The sequence below is a fragment of the Propithecus coquereli genome, unplaced genomic scaffold (assembly GCF_000956105.1).
Source record: "Propithecus coquereli isolate 6110/MARCELLA unplaced genomic scaffold, Pcoq_1.0 Scaffold117, whole genome shotgun sequence".
Lineage (NCBI taxonomy): Eukaryota > Metazoa > Chordata > Mammalia > Primates > Indriidae > Propithecus > Propithecus coquereli.
Window position 1 is genome coordinate 86,355 of NW_012135747.1, and position 13,347 is coordinate 99,701.

General features: G+C 55.0%; 1 protein-coding gene and 1 pseudogene across 1 annotated transcript in view; both read right to left on the minus strand.

Annotated features, from left to right (window-relative positions):
- Positions 1-7,282: 7,282 nt before the first annotated feature.
- LOC105821651 lies at positions 7,283-8,566 on the minus strand (annotated as a pseudogene).
- PALD1 (phosphatase domain containing, paladin 1) overlaps positions 8,506-13,347 on the minus strand; it is a 71,372-nt gene continuing 66,530 nt past the window's right edge. The window contains exons 19-20 of the mRNA XM_012658697.1: positions 11,230-11,385; positions 8,506-8,891 (exon numbers count right to left, since the gene is read on the minus strand). Coding sequence (XP_012514151.1) covers positions 8,739-8,891; positions 11,230-11,385 — 309 coding nt within the window. The 3' untranslated portion in view covers positions 8,506-8,738. The remainder of the gene's footprint in view (positions 8,892-11,229; positions 11,386-13,347) is intronic.

Below are 13,347 nucleotides of genomic sequence, written 5' to 3' on the forward strand. Positions count from 1 at the left end.
AAAAATAAATACAACATATATAATAAAGTGTTACCATCTTAATAAATCAATAAGAAAAAGACAAACACCAAAAAGAAAAAAGGCAGCAAAAGATGTAAACAAAAGAGAAAAAAATAAATGGCCAATAAACATGAAAAAAAGTCCGTTAGTTAAAAAGAAATATAAAATTAAACAAGGATGAGATCCCGTTTTGAGTCATAAAACTGCAGGCAGTGCTGGCCAAGGCTGGGGACAGTGTGCTCACTGGCTGCTACTCGAGATGGTAAAATAGGACATTTCTGAAGGAGGACAAGTGGAAGGTGCACGTGGAAAACCTTCAGAATGGGCATTCCCTTCATTTAGGAGACGGCCAGAGGTTTACAGTGCCATCCCCAGACTGGAGCCACCAACCCAGATGGATGGCTACAGCCTCTCCATCCTCCTCGCTCCTCTGCCCATCCAAGGGAAGGCTGAGCAATAATTCCCTGCCCCTCTGGCCACCGTCACCGACAGGACCCTCCCTTGAGACAGCAGAGCAAGAGGGAGAAACACACCTGCATCTGCTGGAATCGTACACGTGACGTTGGAAACTGGGGTGGTCCTTCTCACCAAGCAGTGCCAGGGTAGGGCTGACCTTCACCAGAAAGAACAAAGCAGGTGCCCAGAGAGGCTGAGACCAAGGGAGGGATGGCATTCAGGTCCTCAGAGCCACAGGGCCAGTGGGATTAGGTGTGCAAGAGGATTATTTGGGGAGACACCCGTGAAGGATAAAGGAGGAAGCAGAAGGCGGTGGGAGGGGCTTTTGTCAGATGTGGGTCTGACACCTGTGAAAAGAGAGTGGGAAGGAAGAGAGAACCCCGCACTGCAGGGCGGCTCTGGGCAACTCTTGGCCAGATGGATGGGGAGGCTCGCAGCCAGCCTGCAGGATGGAGGGGCAGAAACAGCCCGGCTCTCTACCCCCGCCTGGCTCAGTGCCACCCAGCCCGTGGAAGCCCGTGGGCCGAGTGTGCTGGGTGGGGGAGCAGGGCCTCGGCACGAACACTGTGCAGTCGCTGGAGGCTGCGTCAACTGTGCTCTCTGCAGCAGCTTCTCCTGAGGGGCGATCTGGGCAGCGCGCCCCAGTGCAGGACACACCGAGAGCTTCCAGGGCTCCCTGGGTGGCCGTCTAGGCACAGTCCCCACTGCTTTCCCACCAAGGGTCCCTCTGCTGGCCATATTTGTCACAATCCCCCCTCTTCGCTTGAGCCGGCTGGGGCTGCTTTCTGACACGTGCAACACCAAGGGTGCTAATTACTACTTGCACAAAGATTTGTGTGTGAAGACGTCCTTTGAAGTATTGTTTGTAAGTTTTAACATTAAAACGTAACCCCAATGTAAGGCTATATATCTTGATAGAAGTTTGAGTTACACAGGTGTATGCATTTGTAAAATCTCACCAAATGGGACACTGAAGATTTGTGCATTTTTTGGTAACTAGATTTTACTTCAAAAGAAAAAAATTGTAAACAGCAAAAACAAAGCAAACTAAATGCCCTAGAATACAGGAATTGAATTTTTAAAAGTTATTAAGTATCCACACAATAAAATGTTATACAGCCTTTAAAATGTTTCAAAGACTAAAGGCATAAAGGAATGCCTTTATTCTACGTATTAACAAATCAAGAGAGGATGACACTTTCTGCTCCTAACTTTACAAAGCATACATGAACGCATTGCATTTTCATGTGTAAGATCTGGCATGGATATTGTATGCATATTCACAAAGAAAAACTAGGAGAAAATGGACTGAGATGTGAAGCACGGTTTTGCCTGGCCATGTGACTGCGTATGATTTCATCTTTGTCTTTAACTCTTTGTTTTCTAACTTCCCTCTGGTTTGAGCAAATCTCCCGTCTTCTATTTGGGCCTTTGCTTCCTCATCTGTAAATATCACAATCCCTGAGTCACTCCCAATCACAAGTAAGATGGTCCATGTAAAGAATTTAGTGCAGGGCCTGGCACATAGTAAGTGCCCAACACACCTCGGCCTCTGCCCCGTCCTGCCTTCCTGTAGGCCACGGAGGAGAGGGAGGAGGGCTTTTCCTCATTCTCCCTTAGACTACCCAGAGGCGAGAGGAGCAAGGATCAGTCTGCTATTGCACAAGAAGTGAAGCCACCCAGGGAAGGCAGTGGCAGACCAGGGACCCCGGCACACTCTAGAACTCAAGTCACCCTGGAGTTTTCTGACCTGCTCCATCCCGGGCAATGCGAGGGCAGGCAGGTTTTCTGGAAGACAGGTTGTCTGTCCTCATCCAATCGCAACACATTTATGGAAATCCCCACTGCACTCTCCCAGGTGAACTCCTGCTGCTGGCTCCCTGTGGGAAGCCACCTAGTCCTTCCCCACGACTCCTCCTGGCCTGTCACCCCCAACCCTAACTTGCCCACTCCCGCTCTCATGGTTACAGACCATGAGAAGCAGCCTGGCTTCACCAAGAGATGCTAACGAGTGTCTTTGTCCCCCTCTTACTGGCTCCTCTAGGGCCAGCAGAGACCTGGGCTGAGCTTGCAGCCCTGAGAGCCAGTGGTGCCTTCTGCCCCTGAGCCCCTGCCGTTACTCGTGAGTTACCTGACTTCCGTATCACTAATTCAGTGACTCCTCAGATAGACTCATCTACTCCAGGGTTCCTAGTCACATATGCTACAGAACAAAGGCAATTCCTGCACGAGAGCCTCTGTGTGTAAGGCCTGGCACTGGGCACTTTACATACATAACAGTGATCCTGACACTCACCTACAAATAGGAATTGTAGGCCCATTTACAGTGAAGGACATGGAAACTCAGAGAGGCGATGTGCCTTCCTCAAGCTCTCTTGAGCTGCTGCACTGTATGCCAGGGGATGGAAGGATGGATGGATGCTCAACCACGCTGGCCGGCTGAGCAGTGCGGGTGTCACACAGCACTGGCGCATCGCACCAGCATTAGGGGGACAGAGAAGCAGGCAGGGGATGCCACACAGCCAGGGACAGCGCGGCCAGGAGAAAACCCCGACCATCACATGGGGCTGCTCAGGTCACAACGGTAGCTTTTATAACCAGAGTGTGGGCAGTGGGAGTGGGAATGGGGGAGGATAAAGATATTGCTTGAATTTCCACTAGCGTATGATCATGCCTTACTTGTGCGAATAAAAAATGAACAACCTCCTGTAAGATGAAACCAATTAAAATATATGAGTATGCCAATCCAGCAGACAGAGCTGGGGGGTCTCTGTACCAGACACTGCAGGAAAGGGTCAAGCAGGCAATAACTACCTGGATTGGTGGCTTCATTCTTCCTGCTCATCCTAACCCAGTTCTTGCAACGAGCAGAGAAACCAAAGGCCCTTTGAGGACCCTTTCACAGGGTATGGCCAGTTCTGATGTCTGGCCAAAGGGTGGAGGGTCAAGAAGATCTCAGGCCATCAGCGCTGTATGTTTTCCTGGGGTGCAGTAGCCCTACCCAAGACACAGCAGGCCCCCCACTTCCTCCCAGGTCCATGACATCGCTGTTTCCTTGCTCTGGGAGCTCCGTGAGAGCAATGAGAGCGGGGCCCAGCAGACTCTGATCGCTGATCTACCTCAAGGCACTGTCCTCCCCACCCTGCCCCATCCCAGCTCTAACCACATCTCACGAGAATGACTCGTTCACTGTTGTTCCAGCAACACCGCAGGCTCCAGGAAGCACTATCCCTGTCCACAGCTCCCTGCCATCTAGCACGGTGCATGGTCTGTTTAGATGCCCCATTGTGCAGTGACCTGCTGAATCACTGCCCACAGCCCATGTGCGCATAGCTCCCCTTCGCACACGTGCAGAACACTGCAGGCACTCATTACCTGCACAGGGACCCAGCTGACACCTGCCTGGTCTGGGCAAAGTGGTGTGGCGGGACCCTCAGAAGACCCGGGGGCCTCCAGGAGAGAATGCATCCTGAGGGAGTGGGAACCAGGCACATTAATGCTGCTCACCAGGGCAGCAAGACAGGGAGACGCTCAACTGGGGACCTAGTCAGACCCTTGGCTGCAAGTGGGCACAGACCCAGGGGCTCGTCCCACCTGACACCTCACAGCCCAGGCACTTGAAGTGGGGGAGGCCTCAGCGATGTCTGAAGTGTGGAAGCAGCAAGAATGCCCACATGACAGTGGCCACACGTGTAGGCCAGTGGGGGACTCCTCCTGCACACCCAGAGGGGAGGGCTTGGGGAGAGAGACTAGGCAAGCCCGGCTTAAACTGTGTGCGCACTATGTGTTAGGCGCTCTGCTAAAGTCTTGACGTATATTGATTCATTTTTTATGACTATAATTCAGCAATAAACACTGGTATTTAAGAAACAGACATAACAAAGAACACATCAAAACATCATTAATATAGATTAACAAAGAGGAAATATCAGACTAAATTATAAAGTATCTTTTTAAAAAATTAATTGGCAAGTAAAAATCGTATATATTTGCGGTATACAAAATGATGTCTTGATGTATGTATACATTGTGGAATGGCTAAATCACGTTTTTGTTTTTTTTTTCGATGCAGGGTCTCACTCTGTCACCTAAGCTGGAGTGCAGTGGCATCATCATAGCTCACAGCAACCGCAAACTCCTGGGCTCAAGTGATGCTCCTGCCTCAGCCTCGTGAGTAGCTGAGACTCCAGGCACATGCCACCACACCCGGCTAACTTTTTAATTTTTTGTAGAGACAGGGTCTCGCTATATTGTCCAGGTTTGTCTCAAACTCCTGGCCTCAAGCAATCCTCTTGCCTTGTCCCCCCAAAGTGCTGGGATTACAGGTGTGAGCCACTGTGCCCAGTCTAAATCAAACTGCTTAATATGTGCATTACCTCGCATACTTACCATTTTCTTGTGATGAGAACACTTAAAATCTACTCTCTTAGCAATTTTCAAACATACACTATATTGTTACTATATTGTACTCAACATGACATATTAATACAATAGATGTCTTGAATTTCTTCCTCCTAACTGAAATTCTGTGACCCTTGACCAACATCTCCCCAGTCCCCCCCCAATCCCCACCCCCCACTCCCGCCAGCCTCTCGTAACCACCATTTTACTCTATGAGTTTAACTTTTTTTTACCAATCCACATTGAAGTGAGATTATGTTGTATTTGTCTTTCTGCGCCTGGCTTATTTCACTTAACAACGTCCTCCAGGTTCATCCATGTTGCAAATGATAGGATTTCCTTCCTTTTAAGGCTGAATAGTATTCCATTCTGTATGTACACCACATTTTCTTATCCATTCACCCACTAATGCTGTGGTCCCCAACCCCTGGGCTGAGGACTGGTACCAGTCCATGGCCTGTTAGGGACCAGGCTGCAGAGCTCCACCACCCCTCTCTCCTCCAAGTCTGTGGAAACATCATCTTTCGTGCAAGTTAGGAACCGGGGACCACACAGCAGAGGGTGAACAGTGGGGGAGCGAGCGAAGCTTCGTCTGTATTTATAGCCGCTGCCCACTGCTGGCATCACGGCCTGAGCTCCGCCTTCCACCCCCTCAGATATCACCCACAGTCCGTGGAAAAACTGTCTTCCATGAAACCGCTCCCTGGTGCCAGAAAGGTTGGGGACTGGTGCATTAAGGTACACGTAGGTTGATCCATATCTTGGCTATTGTGGACAGTGCTGCAATAAACATCGGAGTGCAGATATCTTTTCAACACACTGACTCCATATCCTCTGGCTATATACCCAGCAGTGGGATCTCTGAGTCATACGGTAGCCCTATTTTTGGTGTTTTGAGGAACCTCCATACTGTTTTTCAAAATGGCTGCACTAGTTTACAATACCACTGACAGCGCGCAAGTGTTCTCTTTTCTGCACTCCCTACCACTTACCTTTTGTCTTTCTGATAACAGCCATCCTAAGAGGTGTAAGGTGGTATCTCATTGTGGTTTTAATTTGCATTTCCCTGATAATTAGCAATACTGAGCATTTTTTCATATACCTGTTGACTATTTGTATGTCTTCTTTTGAGAAATGTCTATTCAGGTCCTTTGCCTATTTTTTAACGTGAGTTATTTGTTCTCTTACTGTTGAGTGGTTAAAGATTCTTTTATATGTTGGACGTTAACCCCTTATCAGATACATGGTTTGTAAATCTCTCCCCGCATTCCGTCAGCTGTCTCTTCACTCTGTGGATTGTTTCCTTTGCTGTGCTGGATTAACTTGTCAATTGAAGGGTAGAGATACCGTTGACCGGCAGGAGCTACCGAAATGTGAGTCAGTACTGTTCGTGTAAGTGCTAGATGCCCCCACAGGCTAGAGCAGGCTTGGGGGAACTGGGGAACACACACATGGGCACAGCCCCTCGCCCATGCATCCCTGCCCAGGCGCGACCATCCCAGGCATAGAACTGCAGAGCTGCCCACACCACACACACACTCACACCCCAGTGCACGCAGCTCTAGACTTGTGTTCAGAGCCACATGGAGCATCCTTGGACCAGGGCAGACAACTTCCACACCTGCTGGACTGGGAACTGACCCAGGAGGCCTTCTCTCCCAGGCTCAGAACCCCTGCCCTGGGCAGTGGGGGCTCTGGGTTCCATTCTGACCACCCTCAGCTGACCTGAGAACTACAACCCAGAGGGTTCCCTAATCCTGCAAGAGTTTGGGGAGAGGCCTGGAGTCAGTGCTCTCTGAACCTCCCCCTTCCCACTGCCTCTTTACTTGCCAATATCCCAACACACTGTGTTCCATCAATCACAGGGGCTGGAGGAGAGAGTGGAGGCTGAGGTCCACCCTCCTTCAGAGGCCCCAAATTCCACTTTGCTGCATACTTTCCCTAGATACAGCAGCCCTTTGTATTTTAGTGAGAATTAGCTGATGATGCTGCTTTCTTCCAGGAGGGGCTCAGCATGGCAGCCCCGGCAGCCAGTGTGACCCGGTAAGGCACAGCTGGGGATGTGAAGGAGGCCACGATGTCTGCAAAAACCCCTCTCTAGGCAGCAGAAGTGCTAGGGCAGGTGCTCTCGACTCACTTTGCCCACCCGCCCTTACTCTGAAGGAGCAGGGACCCCAGCACGTTGTGTCAGTTCTAGAAGGTCTGCCTCCCACCGAAGACAAATCGGCAACCAGGTGCACCTCACATTTAGCTGTTTTAATGCATAATAGCTCTGTACAAAAAAAAAAAAATCACGAATGAATCCTCACAACACCCCTGTGAGGTAGGTAGGTAGGCAATTATTATTCTCCCATTTTACAGATGGGGAAACTGAGGCAGCGAGGTGAGGTGATCGGCCAGTGGTCCCAGCACAGCTGAAAGTCAGGGCTAACCGTGAGAACACAGAGCGTCCCTCCCAGCTCAGCCCTGACCTCTGACTCCTCATCTAGACCTTGTCTGCAAAGACATTAAAACTTTTAATACATGCAAAAATAAAAGTAAAAACGACGACAAACCTGAAAATGTAGTGAACAGACATACAGTAGTTCTGCAAAAGGATTCAGCCAATACTGGGCAGATGCAAATAACTTCATCGTCTTCTCCCCTTTTCGGATATCGTGACCAGTGACACGTCCATCGTTTTTCTGCGGAAGTGCACGAGTCCAACCAAGGAGAGGCTTCCCCGGCCCCCGTGAGCCAGGCCAGGGAGACAGCCTCCTCACTGTTCAGCTCCCAGGTTTCAGCAAACACCAGTCCCTGACCGGAAGAGCTGCAAAGCTCAGCTCAAACTTGGCACTTCTTTGCCGCCTCTTCCAAGCAGCCTCCTCTGCGTGGACAGAGTGGATGCCGGCGGTCTCTAGCCCAGCAGGGTCTGGCCTCTTCTGCTCCCACCGAGAGGCAGCTCAAAGGGCCTCACCGAGGATGGCCTGAATCCAGGTGAGCCCCTCACTTCATCCTTGGCCCACTCTTGCACACTCCGCTATCCACAAGGCCACCCAGCAACTATCCTTGATCCAACACTCCTTGGGGCTCCTGCCACAGCAGGGTGGCAGGCACCGGGCCATCCGGGGCTGCTGGGGCTGGGCGGGCAGACAGAGGGACCTGCAGACCCAGGCTTGGGCCCCTGTAGTACCTCCCACCCAGGTTCCCAGGCAAAGAGAGCAGCCCTCTTCCACTGTGCTGCATCCACCTTCTAGAAACTCTCCTCCTGCTGAGAGGGACTCCCTGATGGTTCCAGCTCCTTGGGAAACTGCCGCCATCCTGCCAGCCCCAGGACAAGGGGACAGCGGAGAGGAAGACGAGGCAAAGGCCTCGGCCAGACCATACCGGGCCATGCAGGTTTGTCCTTTAAAGTAATAAATCCACCCAGAGCGCCGCCCCCACCCACTCCGGGCAGGCAGGGCGCGAAGGCAGTGCTCCAGCAGCAGGAAGGGGAGAGGCCATGGGGAACAGCGCAAGAAAGGCAGGGGGCCAGCTCCACGCCAGGGGCTGCCCAGCCAATCTGGGAGGGGGCGAAGAGGACAGAAGAGGCGATGAGCTCTGTTTGGCAACTGGGGCGTGAGCTCCTTGGAGGCCGAATGCCGCCCGTCTGCAGGGTGCACACACGGGCCTCCCTGGAGGCCGTCCACACGCCTCTGCGGTTTGCAAGGCATGACTGTGCTGTCTCGATGTCCTATAAAAAGCTCTTTCCAAAAAGGCTCCCAACCCCACCCCAGTCTCTCCAGGAAGTGGGGGAACTGTTTCCTCAAGGCCAGCAAGGCCCAGGGCGCCTCCCAGTGAAGAGCACCTCAGACACCCCCAGCCTGCGCAGGGCCCTGTGGGAGGGGGCAGAGAGGAAGCCCCTACAGCAAGTCCCCAGTGGTGGAGGGCTCAGGGTTGCGGCTCTGCTCTTGCCACCTGCAGCGCAGCCTCGAGAAGGGCTGGTCTTCCACGCTTTCCAGCTCAGGGAAGCCAAGCTGGTTGAGGAGCTCATAGACACCGGCCTTCGACGCCACCTGGGGAGGACAGCAGAGGTGGGGGGCAGAGTTTCAGAGGAAGGAGCATGCCGTTCGTCCTGCTGTCCTCCCCTCCTGTGCTCCAAGCACGTGCGCAAGTGGGTCCCGGGGCTGCCTCCGGCCAGCTCGGCGACCTGAACAAGTTTGCACTTCGACTTCTGGTAATTTATCTGGGCTTCATTTCCTCCTAACAGGGAAAACCGTCTCTCCCTCACGGGCCCATCTCAAGGAGGGCTACACAGCACAGAAAGCGCTCAGCAGGCAGTGAGCACTCCACACAGAGTCGGTGTGGGAGGTCAGGCACCCCATGCTCCCGTGTGGACACTCAGGAACGCAGGCCCAGTGGCTCTGGGCGTCACAGCCGGGCCTGCAAGGAGGGCTGGAGAAGGCAGCACGGACACAGGCGCAAACAAGAGGCCCCAGCTGTGCGTCTGGGCTATAGTCCTCCGCCCCAGGTGAGTCAGCTTAGCTGGGGCCTCCCCATACACTCGGTCCTGTTGCCCAGCGGTCCAGGCCCTGGCACCAGACTCAGACCACCCGCCCCTTTCTCTCCCCCACCACCCTGGGGGATGGGGAGGATGCAGCCTCTACCTAGACTGAGGGGATGGGTTCATCCCTTCTGGTTCCCAGGGAAACCCTCACCCTCCACTCATCCGCAGGAGGGGCTAAGGGCCCCCAGGCTGGAGCTCACACTCCTTCCAGGACATCCCCCACCCCAGATTCAGCTGGGGAGGGGATCAAGCTTCCTCCCGCCCCTGCCCCCCCCGACCCCACCCCCATTTCCACTCTCCAAGGAGAACCCAAGCAGGAGGTATCCTTGAGCCCCCACCTCCACCCCTCCTCAGGGGCTCAAAGAGGAAGCTGAGCCTAGGCCTGCTCAAGAGGGTGGCCCAACATGGCCCTGGTGTGCCCCCCCCAGGTCTCCTGACTCAACACCCATCCGCCTGCACCAGGGGGCATTCCAAACACTTGCCCACCCTCACGTCCTGAGGCCTGCCCGCAAGGCTTGTCCTCTGCAGTTCCCTTCCCGCCACGGGGCGCTGCAGTGGGCACCCTGCCCCTTGCAGCTCTGAGTCCACCTACACACCTGTCCAGCCCCGTGCTCCTCCCAGGCCCACCTGGCTGGGCCACCAGACTCCACTCCAGGTTGGAACCGCTAAGACCCACTGGTGAGGTCAGGAGGGGCCCACTTCCTGGCAGAGGGGTAATGATGGGCCCCCTCGAGAGAAGGGAAGGGGCCTCTCCCCTGACCTCGAGGTGCTGAGGCTTTGCCTCTAAAAACAGCCGAGTGGAGGAAGAGCCGGGAGGCCAAGCAGAAAGGGATCTAGGAAGTGGATGGTGACAGTGGTCAGAATAAGGTGGGCTGATGCCCCTGAGCTGAGTGTGCTTCCTTTCTGGGGGGATCGATCCCTTATCTATCTATTCCGCACTCCATCTCCACATCCGCAGCAATCATTCTAGAAGCTTCTACTCTGTTATTCACCCTATGCTGAGCCCCAGGGGGACATAGACTCAGACCAAAAGGGCTCCCTGTGCAGAATAAGCGGGGACAATGGGCCCCAGCAGGAAGGCCCCAACACCAGGGCCATGTTGGGCCACCCTCAACAACAGCTCTAACACCAGCCTTGAGCAAGTTACCCAGCTTCTCTGAGCTCGGTCACCTCCTCTGCAAGACGGGACAGCAACAGTCACACTATTTAACGCAGACCTGCCTGGCACGGGGCCCAGCAGATGGCACTGCACATATCACATCAAATCCCCGCCACAGCCTTCCGAGCTGGTACCCTCGGTGTTAACATTACTTGCACTTTAGTATCGAGGACAGCAGGTTTAGAGGGGGTGGCTAACTGGTCCGAGGTCACAGCTGGAAGAAGGCAGGGGCAGGGCCACCACAGCCTTGCCTGTGGCCCTCGTGGCATAAGTAGGCGAGGGCCGCACATAGCAATGGGCATGAAGTGCCCAGGCTGGCCCAGAGCCAGCACCCAGACAGTGTTGGCCGTGGTGGTCTGTGCAGCAGGGTCCCAGCCCAGCAGACTGCCCCACTCTGTCCCCCACATACCTGTCCCCTCCCTCCTCATTCATTCGTCCACTCATCAAACTTATCCACTGCCGACAAAGCACAGACACCATGCTAGGGACCCAGAGTCGAAGGAGACAAAATCTTGGCCCAGTGGAAGCTTCCTGCAGAAAGGGAGATGAGAGCTCTTCCTACTCAACAGGGAGCCTGTGACCGGGGTCCCCACAGGTGATGCACAGGGACCAGGTGGGGATGACCCAGCCCCACCTGTGTGACCCATCGCCCTGTGGGCCCCCTCAGCCTGAGCCTCCCACCTCTCACCTCCCGCATCCAGGTGCTGAAGGGCCTCTGCCAGGAGTCGCCCTTCTCCAGGTGGAGGTAAGCGTTGAAGAGAATCAGGTAGACGTAGCGCTCCAGGTACTGCAGGCTCCGCAGCTGCAGCCTCCGCGTTTCCTGCTCCTCTTTGGCGGCCTTTGCCTGGAGGAAAGGGCAGGGTGGACTCAGTGGGGGGAAGAGGGGATTCTTTTCCCCCCAACACACACACCACACACCCTGCTGCCCTGAGCGGAGCCAAGGGCATCACCCTGCCCAGCCCACAGGGAAGACAATGGAGGACATCAGCGCCCAGAGTCTGAAGCCTGCTTTCTACCTGAGAGGCGTGGCTGGCTGCCTGGCCTCCGTTTCCTCACTGTGAGATCATAACCGCTGTCCCATCCTGATGGGCAGCCAGACGAGAACAGGCTGTCCACAGGGAGGCTCCGTGCAGACACCCTCCATGGTGCGCGAGCTGTGCAGAGGCCCTCCTGGGTGGTGGGACCAATGCCCAGCTCCAGCCACTAGGGAGGGTCCCTCCTGCCAACTCCTGGCAGCCCCGAGAGGGGATGTCTCTTACCCCAGCCCCCATCCTCCCAGGACTAGAGAAAAGACTTTGGCTCCCCTCTCTCCAAGTGCTCTGATCAGTGCCTGGCAGGGGCTGGTAGCAGCAGGGCAGCACGGTCAAGCTCTCAGCCCTGATCTCCTCCCCACCTCCCTCTGCCTGGGCTCAGCAGGTGGGCGAGTTCAGCTCTAGCTGTGAGGGGAGAAACCCCACCTTGGCCCTGTGAGCCCAGCTGGTCCCCAACTGACTTTCTTGCCTGTTTCTCAGAAGGTTCAGGATCAGAGGTGGAAGGGGTGTGCTTATGGCCTCAGACCCCATTCCTTGCCCTTTCCAAGGCTGGGGACAGACAGCAGGGCGAGAAAGGCCCCCGGGCCAGGGGGCAGCTGGGAGTCTGGGGCATCATCGTCTTAGCAGGCAGCACCCGCCGTGGGGATCAGCACCAGGCCACGTGCTGGGGAGACAATGGCCACAAAGCCAACTAAAGATACATCTCCCCGAGGGCATCGGAGTTCAGCTGGGCCGTGAAGACCATTTACCTGGTGGGGGCAACACAGGGGTGAGGATGGTGCCCAGTGTGTGGGGGCTGTGGAGGGGCTGGCCTGGCTGGAGGGAGGACGAGGGACAGGAAGGGAGACTAAGCTGGGACCCAACTATGGAACCTGCCTGTGCCAGGAAGTTTATCCTCCAGGTCAGTGGTTCACAATCTTGCTGTCCACAAGAACCACGAGGAACTTTAAAATGCAGATGCCCAGACCAATCAAATGAGAATCTTGCCAGGATGGGTGGGGCTGAGCGTGGGGGTTGTTAAAAGCTCTCTGGGTGACCCTCAGCATCCAGGGTTGAGCACCATGGCTTTAGCCCTGGGGAGCTATTGAAGATTTGGGGGTGAGAGTGACCTGTTAGCAGAAGACTCATGGGAGATTCACACTCTGTAGAAAGGAGACTTAAAGAGGATCCTTTCAAGGCTCTACTCAGTGTGGGGTCCAGGGGGTCAGGCCAGGCACAGGCCCAGGATGCACAGAGCCAGGATCTCCTGCAGGGCACTCTGCCACCACGCCCAGCTTTGCTGTTCTACCCACCATGGATGCGCCGTCCACCCAGCGCCCACCACTGCAGCCCGCGGAGGGGGAACCCGGGAGAGTGAAGGCCACAGCTCACCTCACACCCACCCCCTTCTCATCCCACCCCCCAGGCCTCTGCCCAGGCCCATGGCAGCTCTGTCTGCTCCCAGAAGAGGATGTGCCACTGGGACAACTCAGGCGCGACGGACATCCGTGGGAGGGCACAGCAAGCCCCACGCCTTGGGGAGCCAGGAAGGGCTGGTCTCCCAACAGCTGGACCACAGCTGGGAGCCTTCCCTCCAGGCACACAATGCTGGTCTATGTGCGTCTCCCCCTCAGCTGCTGTGGGGAGGCCCTGGGGTGGGCCCCCCGCCCCAGACACGGCACAGCCACAGCCCCAAGAATCGGAGCTGGAGTGGCCTACACAGGGCCTGTGGTCCTGACCTCCCACTCCTGCCTTCAGAGCCTCTGCTGTCTTTGCCCCCGGGGTCTCAGAGTGGA